General features: G+C 40.4%; 1 protein-coding gene across 1 annotated transcript; it reads right to left on the reverse strand.

The window, feature by feature from the left end:
• Positions 1 to 2,343: 2,343 nt before the first annotated feature.
• On the reverse strand, positions 2,344 to 23,387 carry FBXO3 (F-box protein 3). The gene is made up of 11 exons (XM_060765059.2): positions 23,248 to 23,387; positions 16,787 to 16,876; positions 15,232 to 15,395; positions 13,091 to 13,205; positions 11,755 to 11,959; positions 10,247 to 10,292; positions 9,772 to 9,856; positions 6,919 to 7,041; positions 5,523 to 5,638; positions 4,966 to 5,156; positions 2,344 to 3,175 (listed from the first exon to the last, which is right to left on the reverse strand). Exons 1-11 carry the CDS (start codon positions 23,352 to 23,354, stop codon positions 3,050 to 3,052), a joined length of 1,368 nt encoding a protein of 455 aa, XP_060621042.2. The 5' UTR covers positions 23,355 to 23,387; the 3' UTR covers positions 2,344 to 3,049.
• Positions 23,388 to 24,922: the final 1,535 nt, after the last annotated feature.

Consider the following 24,922-nt stretch of genomic DNA (forward strand, 5'->3'; position numbering starts at 1 on the left):
TCCAAGTATTTGCTGGTTCTTGCTGGCAGCATGGTGTCACTTGCATATCTTAAATTGTTGTCCATCCTCTAATTTTCATTTCTCCAAACTCTGTTTAACTCTGTGTACATGTGATGGGTCTTTATGTCTCCATCATTTCAAGAATGTCATTGCTGCACTTTGTCACTGATTTCATGATTTCCTGATCACTGAGGAGGGTCCCAATGTGTCCCATGGTGATGTGGAGCTGACAGTGATGTACCATCTACTGACCATGCCACACTAGAAAGGTAGGCAGAAACTGGCTAGTGAGGATCCGTGAATCACATTTCTCTTCTGTCATCGCTCTAAATAAAGGTTTAGTTCAAAGGTGACAGTGCAAGGAGGCAGTGTCATATAATAGTGCTAAAGTCAGTCACATATCTCTTTGTGCTGTATATACTCATTAGTACAGATATTCCATTTTGAAGTTGCCTCTATTTTTATAAAAACATTAACATGTTCAGAAAAACGTATTTACAGCCTCACAAGAAACCCCAAAGGACCCTAGACTCAGACATTTTGTCCTCCTTGGTACAGGGCTATCCTTGGTACCCCCTGCCTCTCTTTCCCAAATAGGGACAGAAGGAAAGAACCAAGGCAAGATTGGCTCCCTCTGCTCTGCAGGAGAGTGTGGAAAGGGGTTTCCCCTTCTCCATCCAAGCTGGACTAAAGTTAAATCTGAAAAGTGGACTGGCAGGCAAGAGCCGCTGCCAGGCAGGAGTAGTGTATTACCTGGATTCAGTCTACTGCAAAGATGGAGCCCCTTCTCCAGCCACAATCCCTCTGCCACAAACGGCACATCTACACTGACCACTTAAGCAAGTTTCAAACATATATTGTAGAAAGTGGTTTAGCTGTGCAGATAATTACACAGGAAATCCTGGAACCAATTGGAGGCTTCAGAGGATTGAGATGCTAGTCACAGTTGCAGACAAAATGTCAGGAGAAAGTGTTGCGAGAACATGGCCATACAGCCCGGAAACCTCAGTGATTCTGGCCATGAAAGCCTTCGATACAATAAAAGAATGGTTGCAGAAGGTACCATTTCCTACCTTGAGCCTATAAAGTTGTCTAATTTTTAAAAATGGCTATCTAAGCTATATGTAGCTATTTATTCCCTGAGAGATATAATACAGAATCATTTCTTTTCTTGTTTGATTATTTCTCAACCTACAGAAATCAGTTTCAGTAATATGCTACTGTACTTCGTGCCAGCAATGCCCACCGGCATTTTCATGAACTTAATGGTAATTTGGTCCTTTCAGACAGATGGAGTGAAATTATTCAGTTTGAGTCTTATTTAGTCTTGCTTGAAATTTAGTATTTGAATCATCTGCTCAGATGGCCAAAGGTCTCATCCACTGCACCAGGCCTATGGACAAGTAATATACTGAGGTTAACAAGTTATACTTTTATCTTTCAGCAGTGACACAATGCATGTTTCTGGGTCTCTTTGCAGTATCACTTCCATTTTCTTCATCCTGAACCCATATTTTTTCTTAATTACATCAAATTATTTACTCTGGGTCTCCTGATCTTACATCCCACCCAATAGGAAACTATCAAATCAAAAATAGTTAATAAAGAGATTATAAAACATTAGTGAAAACTAAACATCAGTTAGCACTTGGCACAAGATTCCTATAATCATTAAGTAGCGTTTGTATCATGACACCATTTTTCCAAAGTCTAATACTGTCAGTCCAAACAAAGTAGGTTCTATAGTTTTGTTCTTAAGTAGAATTTGTTAGTAAGTCAGAACAGGTTGATTTTTTAAGTGTAACTATATATATTTATATTAGCTTTGGATAGCATAGGGAAAGGTTGACACCCCTGTGGTGCCTGTTTTGCTGTCTGTGCCCCTGTTCAGAAGATTTCACCTCACTTTCTCTCCCTGTGATAATTGGATTTTGAAACATTTGGCTTGTTGTGGAATCAAAGATTGGTGCTAAAGCTTTAGTTGAGACAGTTTAGTTGATAACTCTTTCAGAAGTGAATTTCCCTTCTGAGGAATAGATGTCTTTTGTAAGTCAGATGTTTGTAACTCGGGGACTGCCTGTAGATGTATTTCACTGAAACCAACAACATAGGCCAGATGGAGTCCCATCCTGGATATATAGGTCTGTAGTATTAAATTTAACTTTTTGTCTCCAAGGCTTCTTATTCAATTTTTTTTTGGTTTGTTTGTTTGTTTTTGCAATTTTAATGGCTTTTTAATATTACGTACCCCCTACTTTGTACTCTCTCTCTCTCTCTCTAGTCATTCATGCAGATATTCTATTTTCAAGTAGTTTGTATTTTTATATAAAAAATCACATGGTATTCAGGAAAACATGGTTTATAGTTGAACAAAATTCCAATCACTTATAACAGAGTAAAATGGCATTTGAAAGACTGGAGTCATATTTACATATTTATAAGATGCATTAAATGAAAAAAATGAAGTAGGCAAGATGTTCATCCCACATTCCAGAAGGCCTTTATATGATTAGAAACTGGATATGGGATTAAGAGCATATAAACAGCTTTCCTGGCGCATATATATATCTGTGCTAAGTTTTAAATATACAAGAATTCATCCCAATGGTTAGATACATTTAAGATACATCTCTTTTGTTCACTGATGGTATAAATGAATAACAGTATAGAATCATTATGAAAATAGCATGCCTATTTTTTCTCCTTTTTTGTTGTTATAAACTCATACTGTTTTATTACAACAAAAGAAAAAGAAAGCACCATTCTTGTTTAAATAAGATTTAAATGTACAGTGATTCCCCACCAAATTGTAAAACTATTTGAAAGAATAAAGCTCACCACGCTGTCGTATCCCATTTCCAGTTAAATAAATTCTCCCTCCAGCAACAAATGCAAGACAAAAGAGAAAAAACCAGCCTGTACATCTAATCAGATGTAAGCCAGAATCAGCACCAGAATATGTTCTGGTTGCTCCACTGCCAAATAATTATTTGATATTCAGAAATATTATTTCCCTATAGAACTGAGGAAAGAGTTTTTGAAAATCTGCTCAGGTCTGGCGTGGACAACGCCCAGAAGGAGCAGGAATGTCCAGTATTCTGCGCCGATCTTCATATTCATCAGTGTCTGTCGAATCCTCATCCTCATCCATAGGACACTCATTATGATTAGTTTCCTAAATAGGAGAATTAGAACAACACAAATTGAGATGAAGTTTAATTTCAAAACCACCTCTGCTAAATATGGCTCCAATTTATGCTTCCAGCCCATCTAGTGTTGCTTTCACTGGTGATGATACCACTCAGCCTAGTTTTTCACAAATATTTAATTCAGCAAACAGCTTGTAATCTTCCTGGATACTCACTGTTACATCTGAAAGAGTTATTTCATGTGTTAGAAGCCCTATCTGTGACTATTAAAGGCATATTAAATATTATTACTCAAATACTGTAATCTGTACAAAAACTCTATTAATTTGTGTGCACAGGAGGTTAAACTACTGAGCTGCTGAACTTGCTGACCGAAAGTTTGGCAGTATGAATCCAGGGAGTGGGATGAGCTCCCACTGTTAGCCCGAGCTTCTGCCAACCTTGCAGTTTGAAAACATGCATATGTGAGTAGATCATATCTGCATATGTGAGTAGATCTGCGGAAAGGAAATGGCACCCCATGGAGTCATGTCAGCCTCATGACCTTGGAGGTGTCTATGAACAATGGCGACTTTTCAGCTTAAAATTGAGATGAGCACCACCCCCCAGAGTCAGACATGACTAGACTTAATGTCAGGGGAAAATCTTTACCTAAGGATGTGCCTTCAAGTTGCCTGATGATTTATGGTGACCCTGTGAATTTCACAAAGTTTTCATAGGCAAGATGTTGCTCTTATTTTACAGTAGTTCTTGTCAAGGGGTTAGAATCCAAATCCAAATTCATTCTCTATGGACACTTTTCTTTAATGAGAGCAGGGCAATTTAATGTAGATGGCTCAATTCATATATAGAATGATAATGTTATTCTGTGGAAGAATCTGACCTATCTATATTGCTTCCATAAAAATCCCTGATTGACTGATTGTATTCCTGGATTCATCATATGAAGCCTATACCTGGCAATCTGTAGACAAAATAGGGCACATCAATATGACAGGTTATGCCAAAATGAAAAAGACTGACTAGTGAATATTGTTTCTATAAGTGTGCACTTAATTATACTTACACATATTCACAAAATATACTACTGCAGCAGTATCAAATATATCTGCTGTAACATTGCGCAAATTAGATCCTTTCCTATATGAGTGTTGCCCGCATATGCCACTTTCAGAATTCTTTTTAAAATCACTTCTATAGTGATTATATGTGCTGGACCACTCTCACAACCACCATGTCAGGCTACACAGAGAAGCCATTGAAATCCACAAGCATGTGGACAATTTCAACAGAAAGGAAGAAACCATGAAAATGAACAAAATCTGGCTACCAGTATTAAAAAACTCTAAAATTGCAACAGCACAACAACAGAGAGGGACATCTAATTACCTCTCAACAAAAGTTTGCCCCAGGCGCAGTCAGACCATTGTATGCTAATCAAGGTGGTCAGTTGAAACATTCACACCTAGCTCCAGCAGAGAAGAGCCCTTTGTCTCGCCCTGGTCATTCCACAGATATATAAACCCTTTTGCCTAGTTCCAACAGACCTCACTACCTCTGAGGATGCTTGCCAAAGTGCAGGCGAAACATCAGGAGAGAATGCCTCTAGACCATGGCCATACAGCCCGAAAAAACCTACAACAAACCAGTGATTCCGGCCATGAAAGCCTTCAACAATACATTTTAAAACTCTTGAAAATGATTCCATCCATTTCACTCAAAGCATATTAATTTTTCTCCTAAAAAGACAAATGTAACAGTTTACTGGGGAAATGACATCAGCAATATAGGTTAGGAATAGCAGTTTGAAACTTACCATGCGTGCTACAGATACTTTGAATGTTGGGCAAACCATATGAAATCTAGGAATGGTGACATTAAAAAATTTATCTTTGTAGTAAAGGCAATGGAATGTATAGTATCCTTCCATGTATCCAGAAGTAGTGGCAAATGTTGTGCAGCTGGTATATTCGTAAACTCTACCAGGACTGATGATTGGAAATTCTCCTGCGGAAACAAAGTTGCAAAAGAATTCAATTTTAGAACAAAAATATTCCAATTAGGGTAGAATTAAATGTGTTAATAAAACTGACTAGTTGAACAAATCACTTTTATGTTGCATGGGGAAATGTAGTCACACACTACAACACATCAGCTTAGAGATGAAAACTGACCTGAAAACAGTATCTGCACATAATGGATAATTTTTGGCAGAATCTATGGCAGAGTCTGATCTAGATTTGTGCCCTATTCTGTTTTGTTTGGTTCCTTTTAAAAAGAGACAATTAGAAAAATAATCTGGCATTTCAAACAAGCATACATTCAATCCCAAAATACTTCCCCAATTAGGAAAGATCTTGAAATACCCCTTACCTACTACTCCAGGACCTTGAACTTCCTCAACTTCACCTTTGGCATTGGTTATTCTCCAGTACCGACTGTCTAACTGACAGGTCTTCTCTGGCAGTGCATCTTTGGACATCTCAATTCTAACAAATTGCACAAAACGTATTTAAGTGATCTCTCACACAGTAAAGCAGCAATTACAAAAATTCCTGTGGCATTCATAAACTACTGTTTGGAATTTCTAGAGTCATGGAGAAAAGGGAAGAAATTGTTTTCTGAAGAATTATCTAAACAGTCAATCTAAATGTCTCCTACAATATTTGAGGAGGAGAACAGAGAACATTCAAGAGAATGAAGGGAAAAAAGAATTAGAAAAAAAATCAAAGAATTGGCATTGTTGTCAGAATACAGAATTCTTCACTGGTCTATATTGAGTTTTCTATAAATCACAACAAAACAAAACTACAGAACCTATTTTGTTCATAACTTGGGGACTGCCTGTACATCTAAGTACATTTCAAGAACACGAAGATAATAGTATGGCGATACTCAATAACTGGCTATGGCATCTGTGCAGTTTAATTAAATACAATTATTAGTGGGCCATAAAGTTGTGCTCTTCTCCAAAAGAAGAATACAACAACTTCAGAAATTCGACAATCCAGCACAAAAAATATAACTTTGAGAAGACAGATCATGATGGAAAATTCACCATCTGGAATGTTCCATACATGAGGAATATGGACCACAAAACGGAACAAAGCGGAGAATCCAAAGCAGAAGTCATTTCGGTGGTTAGGGAAGCCTTGCACAAACCAGGCAACATTTCCCTTCTCTTACTTTAAAATGCTCACGGTTCTAAATATAACATCATGCTAGAGCACATCTGCAATGCGACTTTGTTCCATTCTATTCCTGGAATCCCCCTGGGCTATATGAAAACCTACTCCAGGGTCAAAAAGTTACTACCTATATGTTCCCTGGCCAGAGTGAAGCCTACATCTGAGGCACTCTGGTCAGGTCCAACAACCAACGAACCAAAGTTTGAACTCATTCGCTGCTTGTTCTTGCCTTCCCTTTCAGAACCACAGTAGAGCATGCAGGGCCCTGGGAAGAGGGTGCCATTATGGCACAAAGTTGGTGGCCCACTCTGGATCTCAGTTGGCTTGGGTCTGATCTGCCTGCAATTGTTCCACACATGCAACCAATTGTGAGAGATGCGCAGGGAGGTGGGATACAGCCTCCCCCGTTTCTATTGATAGAAAGAGTTCATAAGTGGAAACAGGTCCCGCCTGTATATTGCGATTGCGAGAATGCTAGTTTATATTTTATGCAATTCCTTTTCTAATAAAATAAAGCAAAAAATTCTCATCATGCCATTAACATGTTGATAGAATTAACAAAATAGTTTAATTACTCCTACCTTATTCGGTAAGTGAAGAAATAATGAGGTGGATGTACGGAACTGAGTTCAGGCAAAAATGACGTGGAGACTGAGACAGTAATATCTCCTGTTGTTGCCACACAATCTTTATCATGAACATATCTACACAAAGAAAAGAAATCTCGTGTCCTCATCAGAAAATTTAAGGCGGAGATAACAAATGCAGGACTCTTTAGTCCACAGCAATGAACACTAGGAACTCCAGTCAAACATTTGGAGGACCACATGATATTAAGGGGGAAATATACATTCAAACATAAATGGGGATACTATAAATGACAATTTACACATTAAAATTTAAACATGGTACAGATTGAGCCAAGCCAGCATAAAAAGTCACAATAAAAACACACCTACATTCCTGCTAAATTTAGGTCAGTACTCATAATAATAAATAATAATAAAACTTTATTTATACCCCGCTACCATCTTCCCATGGGACTCGGTGCGGCTTACATGAGGCCGAGCCCAATACAACAATACAAGCAATAATAACAACAATACAAGCAATTAAAATCAAACATAGACAATAAAACAATAACGTAAACATTAACAATAAGACAACACATTATTAAAATCTATGGGAAGGCCAAATGTAAATTGAAATTAAAAAATGCTCATACTTATCTACCAAGGATAATGTGTACATGTTATCTATGAAGTCTAATCTAATGACCTTATATTCTAATGCAGATGTTCTTAACCAAAGGTCCTTGGACCCTTTGGGGGTCTGTGGAAATATTTCATATCATCTGTAAGTTTGTTTTTTTTAAAGAACTCATTATCTTTATTTTCTATGAGATCTAACTGAAATCTAGCATTTTTTTCACTTATGAATGTACGCAATAAATTACAGTAGCATTAATTTCATATCACATATGAAACTTTGTATCACATTACTATTACTCCATATCTTGAAATTTTATGAATAATCTTAAAATGAAATTTAAAGACATTCCGATATTGAGTGTCATAAAACTATCTGAAGGGATCTACAATTTTTATTGAATTGGCAAAGAGGTTTATGGAACAAAAAGGTTTAAGGTTCCCTGTTCTAATGGCCATCTCTTCATATCAAATGAATCACAAATACTTGCAAAGGCAATGTTTTATAATGATATAGCAAGTAATATAAATATGCATTCTTTTTTAAAAGGACTAATGGATCCCGACCACTAGATGAGTCTGTAGTTGTTTCAGGCCTCTCCAGTGGCAGTGTTGTGAAAGCTGTACAGTTTTACCACTGCTTGGCTGTACAGATCTGAAAATACACATCTCATCAGAAAGCTGGGCAAGGGAATAAAAACCACAGCCAAGCCACATTTAACAAGTGAAGCACAGTGTTTTGTTTTTTTACATCTTGAACTATTTGTGAATGATTCCCCTTTCAGTTACCCAAAGACATATTGAAATAAAACACATTTTTTTCTCTTTCAATCATATTCCACCAGTTGTTTTGGGTTGGAAACTGAGGATCAAGCACCGAATGCTCATGAGAACAAAATGCCTCATGTAAGTGTATAATGACTCATGTGAGTGTTTCTTTGGCTGGAAAATTTATAATGAACAGCACTTATACATTTGTATGCAAGTACTTAATACATGGGTTAAGAAACAGTAATGTGACCAAGTGTGCCTCTCAAATTGTATTCACTATCAGACTTACCCGTATTTACTCAAGTCTAATGTGCCATCAAATCTAATGCGCACCTCAATTTTCAAAACCCTCCCTGAAATCCAAAAGAGTATTTACCGTATCATGCGAATCTAATGTATGCCCTAATTTTGGGAAGGCAATTTAGTCAAAAAAGGTGAGAGTTAGAATTGAGTAAATATGGTAATTCAAGGTGGGTAACACTATGTAACACAATGTTTTGGTCCTGGGTTATATACATGTCATTTCTAATTGGTTCTATCATAAAAACATGGAAAAGGTTTTTTAAACTGCAAAAGCTTTGTTTTTAGGGGACATCCTGGAGCACATTTTGCTATAGTTTTTCAATGAATATCTCAGAGTCTAAACCAATTCAACATAGTTTGTGGCAGCCACAAAAACAAAGTTTCTGGAGCAGAACAACTACATTCAAAGTATGTACAGCACAATTAAACAGAAATTAACACTTTCAAAGCAAGAACATACTTTTTCCATTTCTGTTACATAGTCGTATCAGTGGTTGAAATTACAAACTTCTTCCAGGAGCATTTTTAATTTCATAGACTATTGCTGGCCACTTTCAGAGACGATGCTCACAATTCATATTCTATATAATCCTTTATATTTAGCACTTACATATTATTCACAGTTTATCTTGAAGAAGACAAAGAATTGGATTTTGCGTCTTTTAGACTACTACTACTACTAATAATAATAACTTTATTTTTATCCCTTGCCTCCCCAATGCTAGATTTCAGTTAGAAATGCTAGATTTCAGTTAGATCTCAGAGAAAAATATTTAGAAACTGCTCTCCCCAAAGGGACTTGGGATGGCTTACACATGGGACAAAATGTCCACAGAACATCAAAACAAAACAAGCCATTAAAAACAAAAAGCACGATTAAAATAAAACATAGCAGAGCATAACAGTCAAATAAAACACAATTAAATAAAACCTAAGGGTATAAAACATCAGCATTAAAACTCACTCAAACCATACACAACAAAAACCAATATGCCAGGTTCTGAAGTATTTAAGGAAAATACATTGTTAATTCTTTAACACTCAATTATACCTGCTACAACATTAAAAATTCTAATTTGTATACATTTATGATCATTTTGTTTCGTCTCAGTTGGAAATGACAGATCAAGTACTATGAAATAAAAGACATACCTGAAAATCTGATCTCGGATGATGGGATAGCCACCTGTTATTACATTGTTTACATAGGAGGTGAACCATTCCAAATAGGAACTACCTAAATGATAGAGAAAAAGATTTTACAAGAAAGCTAAACAAACAAACAAACAGTTAGTCAATCCATTGGAAGGTCTCTATAAATATCTTTTTTTAAAAAATCAAATCTGTCTTGGTGAAGTAGCAAATATATATCATTTCCATAACAAAAGCTGTTCCTAAGAACAGGAGAGGAAGTGGTGCTATCACAGACATGGCAAGAGTTTCTGTGGACACTTGAGAAAAATATTAGCTCATAAATTAAATTAAAAAGAATAGTCCAATAAGGACTGAGAAACATTTTAATTTCCCAAAATGAATTGTAGCAATCAACAAAGTTCAAAACAAGATTACAATTAAACATGTCCTCCCTGTGATATTTTCCATTTCAGTTCTAAAATATATATTTTACCTGTAATAAACATATCAATTGCAGAGGGACTTCGTGCCATTTGATCCTTTAAACAAAAAGAAAAAGTACATTATTTATACCCAAAGACATGTGATTTCTACTATCAAATACTGAGCTTTCTCTGAAGAATCTACAGATGGATTTTAGACCTGGCTTCTCCAACAATAGCAATAAAAGAGCAGAAGTTTGTGAAGACTTCACAAGCAAATGGAAGTTTCAAAATGTAGCTAAATTTGGTTGTCATTCTAGTTTCATGAAAACATATTATGAAGGCATCAGGAATAGCCAATCATTTTTTTAAAACAACTGTTCACTTTCATTCTAGAGGAAGTCAGATGAAGAGAAATTTCAATCAAAAATAATTTGTGATGTTTCATCTCTTTAGAATATATCTTTGTATGTTACGATTTGCTATGTACTAAGAAACATATAAAACATTCACAAATTTTAGTTAAGAATTTATCACTGATTCTTTAATATTGCAGTAACTTGCAAGCATCTTCATAATATTACATATTAGATCCAAAGTTATATTTAAGGAATACAACTAACTTCTTGGTATTACAAAGATGAAAAAAAAGTTGTACTACAGTATGTTTGGGAAATGGAAGCTTGGTTTCCAGGCCAACAGGAATGATTTTGTAAATGGAAAGGCACATGTCCCTGTCCTACCAACCCCATACTTTTAAGGGGTCTAAAACCAGATAGCCTGTTTACTTGCACATTTAAATGTATGGTCTGAAAAGAATAAATTACTGAAAATATACCTTATCTAAAAGTCTGACTGATAAAAATACCATAATGCACCACAAATTCTTATATATGACTTAAAATCAAAAATTACATCTTAACAGGTTTGCAAGAAACCTAAAATTTAATAGTCAAGGTTGAATCATATGTATCCCCACCACCAAGATATTATTGTGTTATTATTAGTGTTTTCAAATAGCACTGCTAATCAATGTTGTACTATAATTTCACTGCATAAGCTACAGAACAGATAACCCTTATACAGATCAGTAAAGAGGTTTCTACAGGCTACAGATTGGGTTGAAGATAAGGTTATCAATATAACATTAAATACCTTCAAGAATAGGAATTCTTGAAAAATTAAGGAAAACCCAAAATTACATATATCATTATATGTCAAAGACTTAAAGGTAAGATCTGGGAAGCTTAATCAGTAAGTATAATCTTGCTTCCCTCTATGAGGCTGTAAAATTATGTGACGTGTTCTTTCTGCCATCAAATTAAGCTTCTTTCACAGCAATTACAGCCATTTGTAACATTTCTTTGCTATTTCCTTTCTTCAGTTAGAATATGTGAACATTCCTGTGACCTTTAGCCTTTGATGGGAAAGGGGCTCACAGATGAAAAACAACTTGACTTGAAACAGTCTACACAGAGAGTCATGATGTGCCTACCATATACTGCATCAATTTCATCTTACTGAAGCAGGTGAGCATCATTAGTGTTGTCTAAAGGATCTATTTAGAAGTCTTTCTTACTGGACATTGGTAGAAGATCTCATAACTACTGCGACCCTCCACGCTCTCCAAAGCCATGTACTGACTCAATCCGGTGTGAATGCAAAAGGTTAAGGGGAGGCACTGTTTCAGTCCTAGCCGCTGCTGAAAGCCACCAGCTGCCGTGTCAATGTCCAACAAATCCTCAGAGCGATAGTGATTGGAAAGTGCCATGCTTCCCATCAACCTATGTACCAACAAAAAGAAAAGAAAAAGCATTTTAATGGAGCGGGGGGGGGGGGGGGGGACTGGTAAGAAAAATACTATATTTACTTGAGTCTAATGTGCACCTTTTTTGGCTAAGTTAGATTGCCAAAATTAGGATACACAATAGTTTTGCATTTTATGGTAATCTTAGTGCTGAAACAAAGCAAAAGGGGAAGCTGCTTCAGGAGTGACATGAAGCTTGAAACATGCAGCAGCCATAAGAAAAACATAGGCAAGGTTAGACTGCTACTAATGGCTAAGTCATGGTGCAGGCGAAGCCAAAGGGAGGACTGGGAGGTGGGGAATAAGCCCAGCCCTGAAAAGGAGGGAGGGGAATGGAAGGGAGGAGCAGCAGCAGCTGTGGCCAAGCTGGGCCTCACAAAGTAATTTTTTCCAATTCCTTCATCTGAAATACAGCCCATACCAACCTATAACCTATGGCAGTGACATGTTTCCAAGATCAGATATGATTTGCCTCACCACACTTTAAAGCCACCTGTAGGATTATGGAGCTTGTAGTTTAGGGAGGTCCAGGACTTTTCTGCCTGAGAATGATAAAGGCCCCTCCCTAAACTACAAACCATAGAATTCTGCGGGAGGCAGCCAAGGGATTGAAAGTCAGCGTACACTTTAAATCCTACTTTTGAAAGTGCAGTGTGATGCTACTTAGTCCCCATAATGGGACTTACTTCCAATAAGTCAGAGGAGCTTTTCTCATGAGATTTACTTGAGATTCCTTTTGCATACATGGTGGTACATAGCTCTTAAGTAGATTTGGGGGCTAAGGTCTAGGGCCCCAGACTAGGCACTGTAGAATTACTTTTAATTGCCATGGCTCAGTACTATGTAATCCAGGCAATTGTAGTTTGCTGAGGCACCAGCATTCTTTGGCAGAGAAAGCTATAGACCTTGTAAAACTACAGATCTCAGGATTTTGAGGTTTAAGAGTTTAGAAAACTGAGGTGAGCATTAAATTTGATGGCACAATAGACTTGAGTAAATACAGTAGTGCTGACAGTTTTAAAGATACAGTTCAAATATATACCTCCTTATATAGATAGGAAGGTGGCCAACTGCTTAACACAAATTACAGGTAATGTTAATTTCTTACCCTGGAACAACTAGCTTTTGTCCATTATGGATCCGAAATGAACAGCGATAGTCATCAGGAAGTTTGCAATGAATTTGTGCTTCCACTGCATCCAACTCTTCCTCCTGTACACTCTCTGTGAATATTTAGAAACTTCATATTTTAGTGGACATTATCAGAGAACATAAACAATGTATGTTATGCAGAGCAATTGAAGACCCAAACTTAAATTCAGAATGAGAAAAGAAAAGCCAGGTACAGTTCCATTGCAGCTAGCTGCCACTGCCTTGCTATTGGAGGGAGAGAAGGGACAGTTCAGTGGGGACATGGTATCCACTACAGTTTGGTTTCAGGATCCCTGTGAATACCAAAATCTGTGGATGTCCAAGTCATTAGTAGAATCAATCATACTACTGTCTACACTGTCTTGAAGTTCACATTTATAGATACATTATTTCTCAAAATAAGCCTTTAAGGTACAAATGTTTTTTTCTGCCTTTCCTTTCTCTGCTTCTAGACCACAATCTATATATATAAATTTGTTAGGGGCATCCAACAAGGAAACAAAACTCAAAAACCCCCCAACAAAACTTAACCAAAATTCCCATGCCCATAACACAACCCACAAGGTACAAACATATCTACTCAAAATGAAAAACAACACAACAACACACAAAACGGCAAAACAACTGAGCATGCGCATTGGCGCCCAGCCGCAAGTTCCCTGGCGCGCGCACATAGCCTTCCGGCCAACGTTCCCTCTGCGGAAACCATGCCCACTCCAAGCCCCGCCGCGCCGCTTCCCGCACACACACCCCCCCTGCCGCACACACACACGCAACCCCACGCTCCATCACTCCCCCCACCGCCGCATACACACACGCGCAACCCCACTCCCCCCGCCGCCACACACACACACGCAACCCCACGCTCCATCATTCCCCCCACCGCCGCACACACACGCAACCCCACTCCCCCCGCCGCCGCACACACACACGCAACCCCACGCTCCATCACTCCCCCCGCTGCCGGACACACACACGCAACCCCACGCTCCATCACTCCCCCGCCCCAATCTTACCTCCTTTTACTTCACACCACCTCCAAACCCCACCCCGCCCCTTCCCGCCCTGTCAAAATCTAGGAAAGACAGGAAGGAAGGAAAGAAGGAAGAAAGAGAAAGGGAGGTAAAGAAAAAGGGGGAAGGAAGGAAAGTTAGAGAAAGAAGGAAGAAGAAAAGGAAAGAAAAGGAAAGATGGAAGGAAAGAAAAGAGAGACAGCAGAAGAGAAAGAAAAAGGGGGAAGGAAGGAAAGAGATAGAGAAAGAAGAGGAGAAGGAAAGATGGGAAGGAAGGAAGGAAGGAAGGAAGGAAGGAAGGAAGGAAGGAAGGAGGGAGGGAGGGAGGGAGGGAGGGAGGGAGGGAGGGAAAGGAGAGAAAGAGGGAAGGTTGGCCACAGCAACACGTGGCGGGTAAAGGTTGTTATTTCTATTATTATTATGATGATGCTATTATTATTCCTCTGAGACCCTTTTAGGGGGAATGGGAGAGGTGTCAGGTCCCAGAGGCAATGCATTGCATTATTGTTATTGTTATGATGGTGGTGAAATAAAAGGAAATAAAAAGTGAAAGAAGGAAGCAAACAGGGAGGGAAGAAAGGCAAAGGAAGAAAGGGGGAGGGAATGAAGGAAAGAGAGAAGGATGAAACCAAGTAGTGAAAGAAGGAAAGAAAGAAAGAGGGAGAGAAGGAAGAAAGGAGAGAAAGGGGGAGGAAAAGGGGGAAGGAATAGGTAGGGACCTCTCTTTCATAATAGTCCAGATATCTACCTCAACTTTGATAAGTTTTACTATAGGCCACAGCAACGCGTGGCAGGGCACAGCTAGTGTTAAATAAAATGTTCAACTTAATACAATTTCTATTATTTCACATGACAGAGTGAAATTAAAAGGACAGATCTGTCATACATTCAAACCGGAAGGGACAAACAGAACATCAAATAAAATGTTAGATTATTGGGGGGTTTTGTTTTGCTTTTGTTTTTTTACTATATTTAACAGCCTAGGATAGTCACTAAAACATTTCCACTTGGGTTTACAAATAAAATGGAGAAAAAATTACTTAGAAAGAATGATGTTCTAGTGTTTGAAAGATGGCAAACATACCTTTCAAAGAAGTAATCATCCGGGGACAGCGTTGCAACAAGTATTTTTCCAAATCATCCCAAGCCTTTTTAAGTGTAGCATAATACTGAATATATCTGCCCAAATCAGCATAAAAATCAATAAAAATTGCTTTCCAGCTTTTATTTCTCCTGGATTTCTCAGCTCTAAAAAAGCACAGAAGAGCACATGTCATTTGCAAACGTACCAATCAGCAGTGAAAAATGTAGAAAAGCTGTTAATGTTGTTGTTTATATATTCTTTTGGACTCAAAAGTTTACCACATGTTTAAAATAATGAATATAGGAAAAAATCAATCTTTCAAAGTGAAACAAATCCATATTAAAGGAAGAAGAATAAGGACAGTGCTAAATTTCTAAGAGGTTTTTTTCTAGCAGAGTGTTAATGCAGCCTTATTAAGATATAAATATAACTAGCTAAATATATTTTGTGAATATTTCAAAAATGTGTGAAACAGATGAAAACATAAATTGGATTATAACCCAATTCTGTTTAGTATGTATGTATGGGATGTTAGATCATCATTAAGGAAACAACAATACTTCATCACTTTTCATAGAAATAATCCCCTTACTTAGATAAACCAAGCTTACAGAAAAGTCAATGCCAACCAAAGACTGAGCAGAAAAAAAGGTCTTGAAAAGCAAATGGTGCCATTTTGAACTGACAATTTGTGCGCTAGTTAAGCGATTAACTAAATTACTGTTACATCTGGTTTTAATCCAATAAATGATATATTTCAGCAAAGTCTGTACTTTAAGCGATGCAAATTAACCAGGAAATACATTGCTATGAAAAAACGAGTAAAGTGATACTGTATTTCTTCAATTCTAAGATAAACTGTTTTCCTATATAAACATTTCTAAAAACAGGACTACCTTAGAATCACAGATGGTCTTAATGTATATTTTTAGTGGTGATAGTACTGAAATTAAGATGCATCTTACAATCAATGATGTCTTACAATTGAATAAATAAGTTAATGAATTCATGTCACAACTATGGGAGGATGTGTAACAGGTGACCTTGTACTGCCATCTAGTGTTAGCTATTGATCAAAAAACTCAAGGCATCTTTAAGTCAGACATACCTTGAGGCTGCCTTCAAACAGGTAACACTACACAACACTATTACTGTTCTTGGGTTATAAATGTCATTTCCAAATTGGTTATGTCATAAAAACATGAAAAAGATTACTCAACTGCAAAAACATTGTTTTTGCGTGTCATTCTGCAGCACGTTTTGCTATAGTTTTTCAATGAATATCTCATAGTCAATTCAACACAGTTTTCAATGAATATCTCATACTCAATTCAACATAGTTTGCGGAAGCCACAAAAATGAAGTTTCTGGAGTATAACAGCTACTTCCAAAGTAAGTAAAGCACAATTAAACAGGAATAACACTTTCGAACCAGGAACGTTTTTTTTTTCAAATTTTGATACATAATGTAATCATTCTCCACAAAGGAAGGCATGTAATCATATATTGCATGCCATTTTGGAGCTTAAAACATCCATGTATCAGCCATACTTACTCAGTCAAAAGCCAATATTTCTTGCAATGCCTCCTCCACAATGGGTCATGACTTGAAAGCTGATTTAATCTACGATTTACACAACAGCAGCTGAAAATACAAATTACACATGAACAATGATGCTGAAGAAATCAAAATGGAAAATTTGAAATTGACACTAATATGAATATAATATGAATGTCTCTAAATGAATGCATGCTCTAGCTTAGTAATACCACATGAGTGATAATGCCTCCTGTGGATTGCTAGAACAACAGCTGTCAGGCAGAATGCGTCCCGGGCATCAGCAATGCAGCCACCGGTACAACAATGCAGCCACCGGTACAATGTCAACCCTCTCCCCTCAGGTTGGGATCAAGAGAAGAGTCAAGCCCAAGTGTCCAGACCCCACTGATACCTCCTCTTTGTCCAAAGTGCTGCTGGGAAGAGAGAGGGCACAGGTGAGGCTGTCCCTCTTCTGCCTAGCAGTTCAGGCTCCCTTGGGCAGTGCACGGAGTCCATGTGTGCCCACTTGGTGGTACCAGGGAATGAGTGCACTAAGGCCCAAGGAGTGAGAAGGCTTCATGGCTATGGAGAGTGCAGAGGAAGCCTTATGCTCAGGCTACAGGTGGGATGCCAAAGGTTCTGTGGAAAGGTTCCCTAAGAGCAAGGTGTCTCTGGCCCCTGGCATGTGGCCCAAAGAAGTCCAGCCTATTTTAATTCTGGCCCTTTGACTGTCACATTATGCTAACATTACCTTTTATTGCAGGCATCCTCAAACTGTGGCCTCCAGCTGCTTGGGCCTTCAACTCCCAGAATTCCTGACCATTGAACAAGCTAACTAGGGCTTCTGGGAGTTGGAGGCCAAAGAAACTGGAGGATGTGTTTTACTGCATAGTACTAGACTGATACTGTCACCTCAAAAGTCTTAATGTCCACAAATTTGAGCTGCTAAATACAATTTTAACTGGGATTTCTGTTGTAGTTGATTATTTTATTTTTGTATTTGTAGTCAAAAGAATCTTGAGTGTTTTAAGAAACTGAAAGGTGATGCAAATGATCTGGTGTGGTTATCAGGTAAGAATTAGTCAATTCCTCGTTGAATGGAAGGAGGAATAAGAAGTACACACTTATTTGATCTTATCCATGAAGGCCCAGTGGAGGTAGTGATATCTTCAGTGGTAAGGGCAGAATGTAGAATTTACATTTTGCCACAAAATAGCCAGAGACTTCATCTGAGAACATCCAGGTAAGATGAAGCAGAAACATGTATACAAGGAGAGAGAAGAGTGGAAGGACTTGACATAAAAATCTACACACAGTTAAGAGCAAACACAGGCATGGCTTGGAATGTCCCAGAGGCAAATTTACATAGAGGAGGAGGAAATGGAAAGTTTAAGAGAAACCCAATTAAAGTGTGGTAGTCCCTGGCATCACGGAATGGAAGGCAAACATTTGTTTACTACTCCAGGTTGGAGAGTGTTGAGGGGGCACCATGGAAAACATAAAACTTTGGGGGATCTATAGCAGGTGTGGGCAAACTCTGGCCCTCCAGTTGTTTTGGATTTCAACTCCCGGAATTCCTAACAGCCAGTAGGCTGTCAGGAATTCTGGGAGTTGAAGTCCAAAACACCTGGAGGGCCAAATTTTGCCCATGCCTGAGCTATAGCATCCAATTTCATGTGGTTACTACTTCAGTCTAATAAGGAGTCTGAAAAATATGATACACTCAAGATACATGAAGACTGACAAAACAACACTGATCAACTGCCTGACTTTCAAAGCACACAAACTATGTTTAAGCAGCTTCAATAGAGATACACTCCAGGGATAGATCTAATAACAGTTCAATTTCAGAAGCACATGCCTATTTATTTATTTATTTGCTTTATTTCTATACCGCATTTTTCAGCCCATAACAGGCGACTCAATGCGGTTTACATGGTACAATTATCAAACAGTGTCAGTGCAATTAAAACATAACAATGCAACAAACAGGATCAACAGCATCAATCCACAACAATTAACAATCAAACAAGACAAATCAACAAAACAAACATAACATAACGCCTCAGTTGAAATCAGATCCGTTCTCATAATCCTTGTGCCATTCCTATGTTCCATTTACCGTCTTCCTTTGATTGGTTGCACTGCTTAACCAAACGCTTGTTCATAAAGCCAGGTCTTAACCATTCTCCGAAACGTCAGCAGCAAAGGTGCCTGTCTGATGTCTGCCGGTAGGGCATTCCATAGCCGAGGGGCCACCACTGAGAAGGCCCTGTCTCTCGTCCCCGCCAAGCGCGCCTGTGACGCAGGCGGGATCGAGAGCAGGGCCTCCCCAGACGATCTTAATGTTCTAGTCGGTTCATAGGTGGAGATGCGTTCGGAGAGGTAAGCGGGGCCAGAACCGTTTAGGGCTTTATAGGCTAAAGCCAGCACCTTGAATTTTGCCCGGTAGCGGATTGGCAGCCAGTGGAGCTGGCTCAGCAGAGGAGTGGTATGCTCCCTGAGTGCCACTCCCATTAGCAACCTGGCTGCCGAGCGCTGGACCATCTGAAGCTTCCGGGCAGTCTTCAGGGGCAACCCCACGTAGAGCGCGTTGCAGTAATCAATCCGGGATGTAACCAGAGCGTGGACTACCATGGCCAAGTCAGACTTCCCAAGGTACGGGCGCAACTGGCGCACAAGTTTGAGTTGTGCAAATGCTCCCCTGGACACCGCCGAAACTTGGGGTTCCAAGTTTAGCGAAGAGTCCAGGATCACACCCAAGCTGCGAACCTGCGTCTTCAGGGGGAGTGTAACCCCGTCTAACACAGGCTGTAACCCTATACCCTGTTCGGCCTTTCGACTGACCAGGAGTGCCTCTGTCTTATCTGGATTCAGTTTCAATTTGTTCGCCCTCATCCAGTCCGACACAGCGGCCAAGCAGCGGTTCAGGACCTGAACAGCCTCCTTAGTAGTAGGTGGGAAGGAGTGACAGAGTTGGACGTCATCTGCGTACAGATAACACCGCACCCTGAAACTCCGGATGATCTCTCCCAATGGCTTCATGTAGATGTTAAATAACATGGGGGACAATATTGAGCCACCAAGGCCCATTCCCGCGAGGCGTCTCAGAAGGATACCGTGGTCGACGGTATCGAAGGCCGCTGAGAGGTCCAGCAGAACTAACAGGGACACACTCCCCCTGTCTAGCTCCCTATTCCAGTAGTTTATGCCAAGGAAACTAGAAAGATATGGTATAAAGATGTGCAGCTGCTGCAATGTTAAGATTTAATATCTCCTGAAGAGAAACATTTACCTTGAGAAGCAGCCTTGTGCACCATGGGAAGACTATCTCACTGACAATGTTGTGACAAAACTAGTTGAACTGTACTGCCAGAATAGAGTGAGGTGTGTTAGGAGACTTTTTTAAACCAGGTAACCTAGAATTAGCAGAAGATCTGCTAATCACAGACCTTATGTATGTAGGTACCATTTGGTAGAATAAACCTCATCCCATCACTTAGTTCTGCAGTATAGCTGTGAATAAGAAAACCAGCAATGGAGCACCATGTGTTAAAATCTTGCACTGGAAAGGATCACTAAAGCATTCAAGTGACATGCTCTGATTGCCTATCATGTCTGACATGAAGTATGGCACTTTGTTGAGACATATCCCTCAGGACGCAAGGGTTACGTTGATTATTCTTTTTTGACAGAAAGGGACATCCGTCAGCTGCTTAAAACAAATAGTGCACTCTACATGAAAATTTTCTTTCACAAAAATTGCCGTTTGGATATCATGGAATACCCCTTATTTAACACCTACAAACAGGACTATACACATGAGGCGTATCTCCTGAAATATACTGCAATTCCCATACAGGCACACAATATCACAAAAGTCACTCAAAGTTTTTTTCTAATTCATCTGGATGAGGTTCATTATAGCACATGGCTACCATTTCTCATTACAGACTTGTTTTGTATTCATTTCTACAAAAAATTGCCACCTATCTATAGTTTTTCTTTTAAATGTTTATTTTGATAGCCCATTTTATGAATTTAACCCACCAGGACTCTAAGATCTTCTGGGGAGGCCCTGCTCTCGATCCCGCCTGCATTGCAAGCACGGCTGGCAGGGACGAGGGACAGGGCCTTCTCTGTGGTGGCTCCTTGGCTGTGGAACGCCCTTCCCATGGACATTAGATCAGCTCCTTCGCTAATGGTGTTTCGAAGAAAACTAAAAACCTGGCTGTTTGAACAGGCATTCGGATAAACAGTGCAATTGAACGATGAATATAGGAACGGATTTATGGATGACGAATTGGATCACGATTTTAGTTACGAGATGCGAATGTGCTGTTATTGATGTGTCATTATTTGTATACTAGGCCGTTAATGGTTTTAAATATTGTATGTGTACGATTGACTTTTTTGCTCTTGTTGTGAACCGCGTTGAGTCGCCTACGGGCTGAGAAACTGCGGTATACAAGCAAAGTAAGTAAATAAATAAATAAAAAATGTCATTTCCTAATTGGCTCTATCATAAAAACACAGAGAAAGTGTGTGGAAGGGCCCTAATTGAGGGACTGTTACTAACCAGGAGATAAGTGGACAATATAAGATCTAGATTGGGGCTAATGGAGGGCCCTTCCACACAGCCCTATATTCCAGATTATCAAGGCAGAAACTCCCACAATATCTGTTTTGAACTGGATTATCAGAGTCCACACTGCCATATATTCCAGCAGTTCAAAGCAGATAAAGTGGGATTTTATTCTGCTGTGTGGAAGGCGGGCCTCCAAGGTCTGGTTCGAGCCAAGCCAGCTCTGACAGCCTCCAGCCCAGACAGAAGGCACACCTGTTGGCGCCTTGGGGAAAGAAACCTGCCCATCAACAGAGGGGGGGGGGGGGATGTTGGCATCTACACCACAAAATTAATGCTGTTTGGCACTGCCTTAGGTGCAGTTGCTTAATGCTGTGGAATCCTAGGAGCTACTTTTTGGAGACACAGAGAAAGCCCAAGGCCTTGTAAAGCCATTGTTCCCAAGATTTCACGGCGCTGGCCCCTTCCAGACAGCCCTGTATCCCAGAATATTAATATTAATATTAATAATAACAATAATAATATTCTTTATTTATACCCCGCCACCATCTCCCCAATGGGAACTCGGCACAGTAAAATACAGAATACAAAAATACAAATTACATCAGAAAATAAATTACAACAACAAAATGAAGTAATAAAGCAAATTCACACAATATAAAATCGAACAGGAAGGGCAGGCCAAATGGACAAGATAAAATGATAAAACCCTGGGTAAGTTAGAAATAGGAAATATGTAAGTGAGGGGGCCCAAGAAAATGAAACAGTGGGGTAAAGCTTTCAGTTTAGAATGGGGGAAAGTGTGCCGTAGGGGCAACACTATAGAAGGGGCAACGCAAATGGTGTGGATGGTCACTCTCCAAAGGCACATCGGAAAAGCCAGGTTTTCAGATTTTTCTTGAAGTCTGTTAAAATCCCACAATATCTACTTTGAAGTGGGTTATCTGGGTTAACTCGGATAATGTGAGATTTTCTGCCTTGCTATTCTAGAATATGAGAGCCCCCGGTGGCGCAGTGGGTTAAAGCGCTGAGCTGCTGAGCTTGTTAACTGAAAGGTCGCAGATTTTAATCCGAGGAGTGGCATGAGCTTCCGCTGTCATCCCCAGCTTCTGCCAACCTAGCAGTTTGAAAACATGCAAATGTGAGTAGATCAATAGGCACTGCTCCAGAGGGGAAGGTAATGGTGCTCCATGCAGTCATGCCGGCCACATGACCTTGGAGGTGTCTATGGACAACGCCAGCTCTTCGGCTTAGGAATGGAGATGAGCACCATACCCCAGAGTCAGACATGACTGGACTTAATGTCAGGGGACAACTTTTACCTTATTCTAGAACAGTGGTTCTCAACCTGTGGGTCCCCAGGTGTTTTGGCCTACAAATCCCAGCCTGTTTACCAGCTGTTAGGATTTCTGGGAGTTGAAGGCCAAAACATCTGGGGACCCACTGTTCTAGAATATAGGGCTGTGTGGAAGGGGCCCCTAGGCAGTTAAATTGTTGCTAAACTGCATTAGTTGTACAGCAGGCCTGGGCAAACTTGGGCCCTCCCTCCAGGTGTTTTGGACTTCAACTCCCACAATTCCTAACTGAGGAGGGAGGGCCCAAACACCTGGAGGGAGGGCCCAAGTTTGCCCAGGCCTGTTCTACAATGTGGATGCGCCCCATCGTCGCCTCTGCGTTCCTCTTGGCCTCCTTTGCCCCCTTTTGGCAGCCTGGCTCCCTACAAAAACACGCCAGCGCCCCTTTCGGCCTCCCCCACACCTGCGGCCTCGGCTCCTTCCCGGAGAAAGAACAGGGATGGCGGTTTCCTCTCCCTCGCTTTCCCCTCCGACGGGAAACTACGGAAAGCGAGGCAGGCCACGCGAGCCCCCTCCCCTCCCTCCCTGGCGCCCACCTGGTGAGATCCCTGTAGTCGAGGCAGCTGAGGATGAGGAGGAGAGGGTCGGTGGGAAGCAGCCCCAGGCTCAGCGGGCCCGCGTCCAGCTCTCCGGGCGCCGCCATCTTGCCCCGCCTCTCGCCCGGGCCTCCGCCTCCTGCTCCTCCCTCTGCCGGGACCAGGCCTCCTGCTTGGGCCTTGCTGACCTGGGAGGCCCCAGCTCGCTCATGCAGGCCTGGGCAAAGTTGGGGCCTTCCCCCAGGTGTTTTGGACTTCATCTCTCACGATTCCTAACCTCCTAACCGCCTCAGGCCCCTTCCTTTTCCCCCTCAGCCGCTTAAGCGGGGAAAAGGAAGGGGCCTGAGGCGGTTAGGAATCGTGAGAGATGAAGTCCAAAACACCTGGGAGAAGGCCCCAACTTTGCCCATGCTTGCCACCCAAGGAGGTCCCTCAGGGCTTCACTCTCCATAAGCTTGTTTATAAAGCTATTGTCCTCTCAACTATTGTACACCTGCGAAACACAGACTCCGAAACAACATCGCTCTCGACTTCTGGAATGATTCTATCCGCATTAGGTAAAGGTTGTCCCCTGAGTGTCCGACTCTGGGGTGTGATCCTCATCTCCATTTCTAAGCCTAAGAGCCAGTGTTGTCCGTAGACACCTCCAAGGTCTTGTGGCTGGCATGACTGCATGGAATGCCGTTACCTTCCCACCGGAGCGATACCTATTGATCTACTCACATTTGCATGTTTTCAAACTGCTAGGTTGGCAGAAGCTGGAGGTGACAGCGGAAGCTCATGCCGCTCCTCGGATTTGAACCTGCGACCTTTCGGTCAACAAGCTCAGCAGCTCAGTGATTTAACCCACTGTGCCACCGGGGTCTCCCTCTATCAGCGTTACATTGGGAAAATCCTCAAATCTTGCTGGAAGAAGAAGCGAAGACCACCAGCACTGAAGCCGTGATTCTCCACCATCAACTTTACTGGACTGGCCACATTGTCCAAATCTGTCAACTTCATTGGACTCACCTTGATCGCTATTTCTGAAAGAATTTGCTCTATTCTCAACTCAAGAACGGAAAAGAGAATGTCAGTGGACAGCAAAAGAGAGTTAAAGATGGCCTAAAAGCTAACCTCTACAAATGTGGTCTAAACTTCTGGATGACCCATGAGGTCTCTTCCAATTCTATGATTCTAAACACTAAGAACTGAGAAGCTCTGACCCTCCAGCGTCCTGACTGGATGTCAGCTGTTACTAACGTTATCGATTTTGAAAAGGCACGAATAGATGGCGAAAGGCAGAAACGTGTCAAGAAGAAGGCACATCAAGCAAATACTTTTCATGACTGCCTTCCATCTGGAAATCAATGTCTTCACTGTGAAAGAACATGCAGATCCAGAATAGGTCTCTATGGTCAACTTCTGCTGAACATAGAATCACACATAGAATCATAGAATTGGAAGAGACCTTGTGAGCCATCCATTCCAACACCCTGCCAAATACCAGGAAAATCACATTCAAAGTACCCCTGACAAATGGCCATCCAGACTCTGTTTAAAAGACTCCACCACACTCTGTGGTAGAGAATTCAACTTCTGAACAGCTCTCACATTTAGGAAGTTCTTTCTAATGTTCAGTTGGAATCTTTCCTGTAGTTTGAAGCCACTGTTCTGCGTCCTAGTTTTCAGGGCA

This window comes from Anolis sagrei, chromosome 1, assembly GCF_037176765.1.
Source record: "Anolis sagrei isolate rAnoSag1 chromosome 1, rAnoSag1.mat, whole genome shotgun sequence".
NCBI classification, from domain to species: Eukaryota; Metazoa; Chordata; class Lepidosauria; order Squamata; family Dactyloidae; genus Anolis; species Anolis sagrei.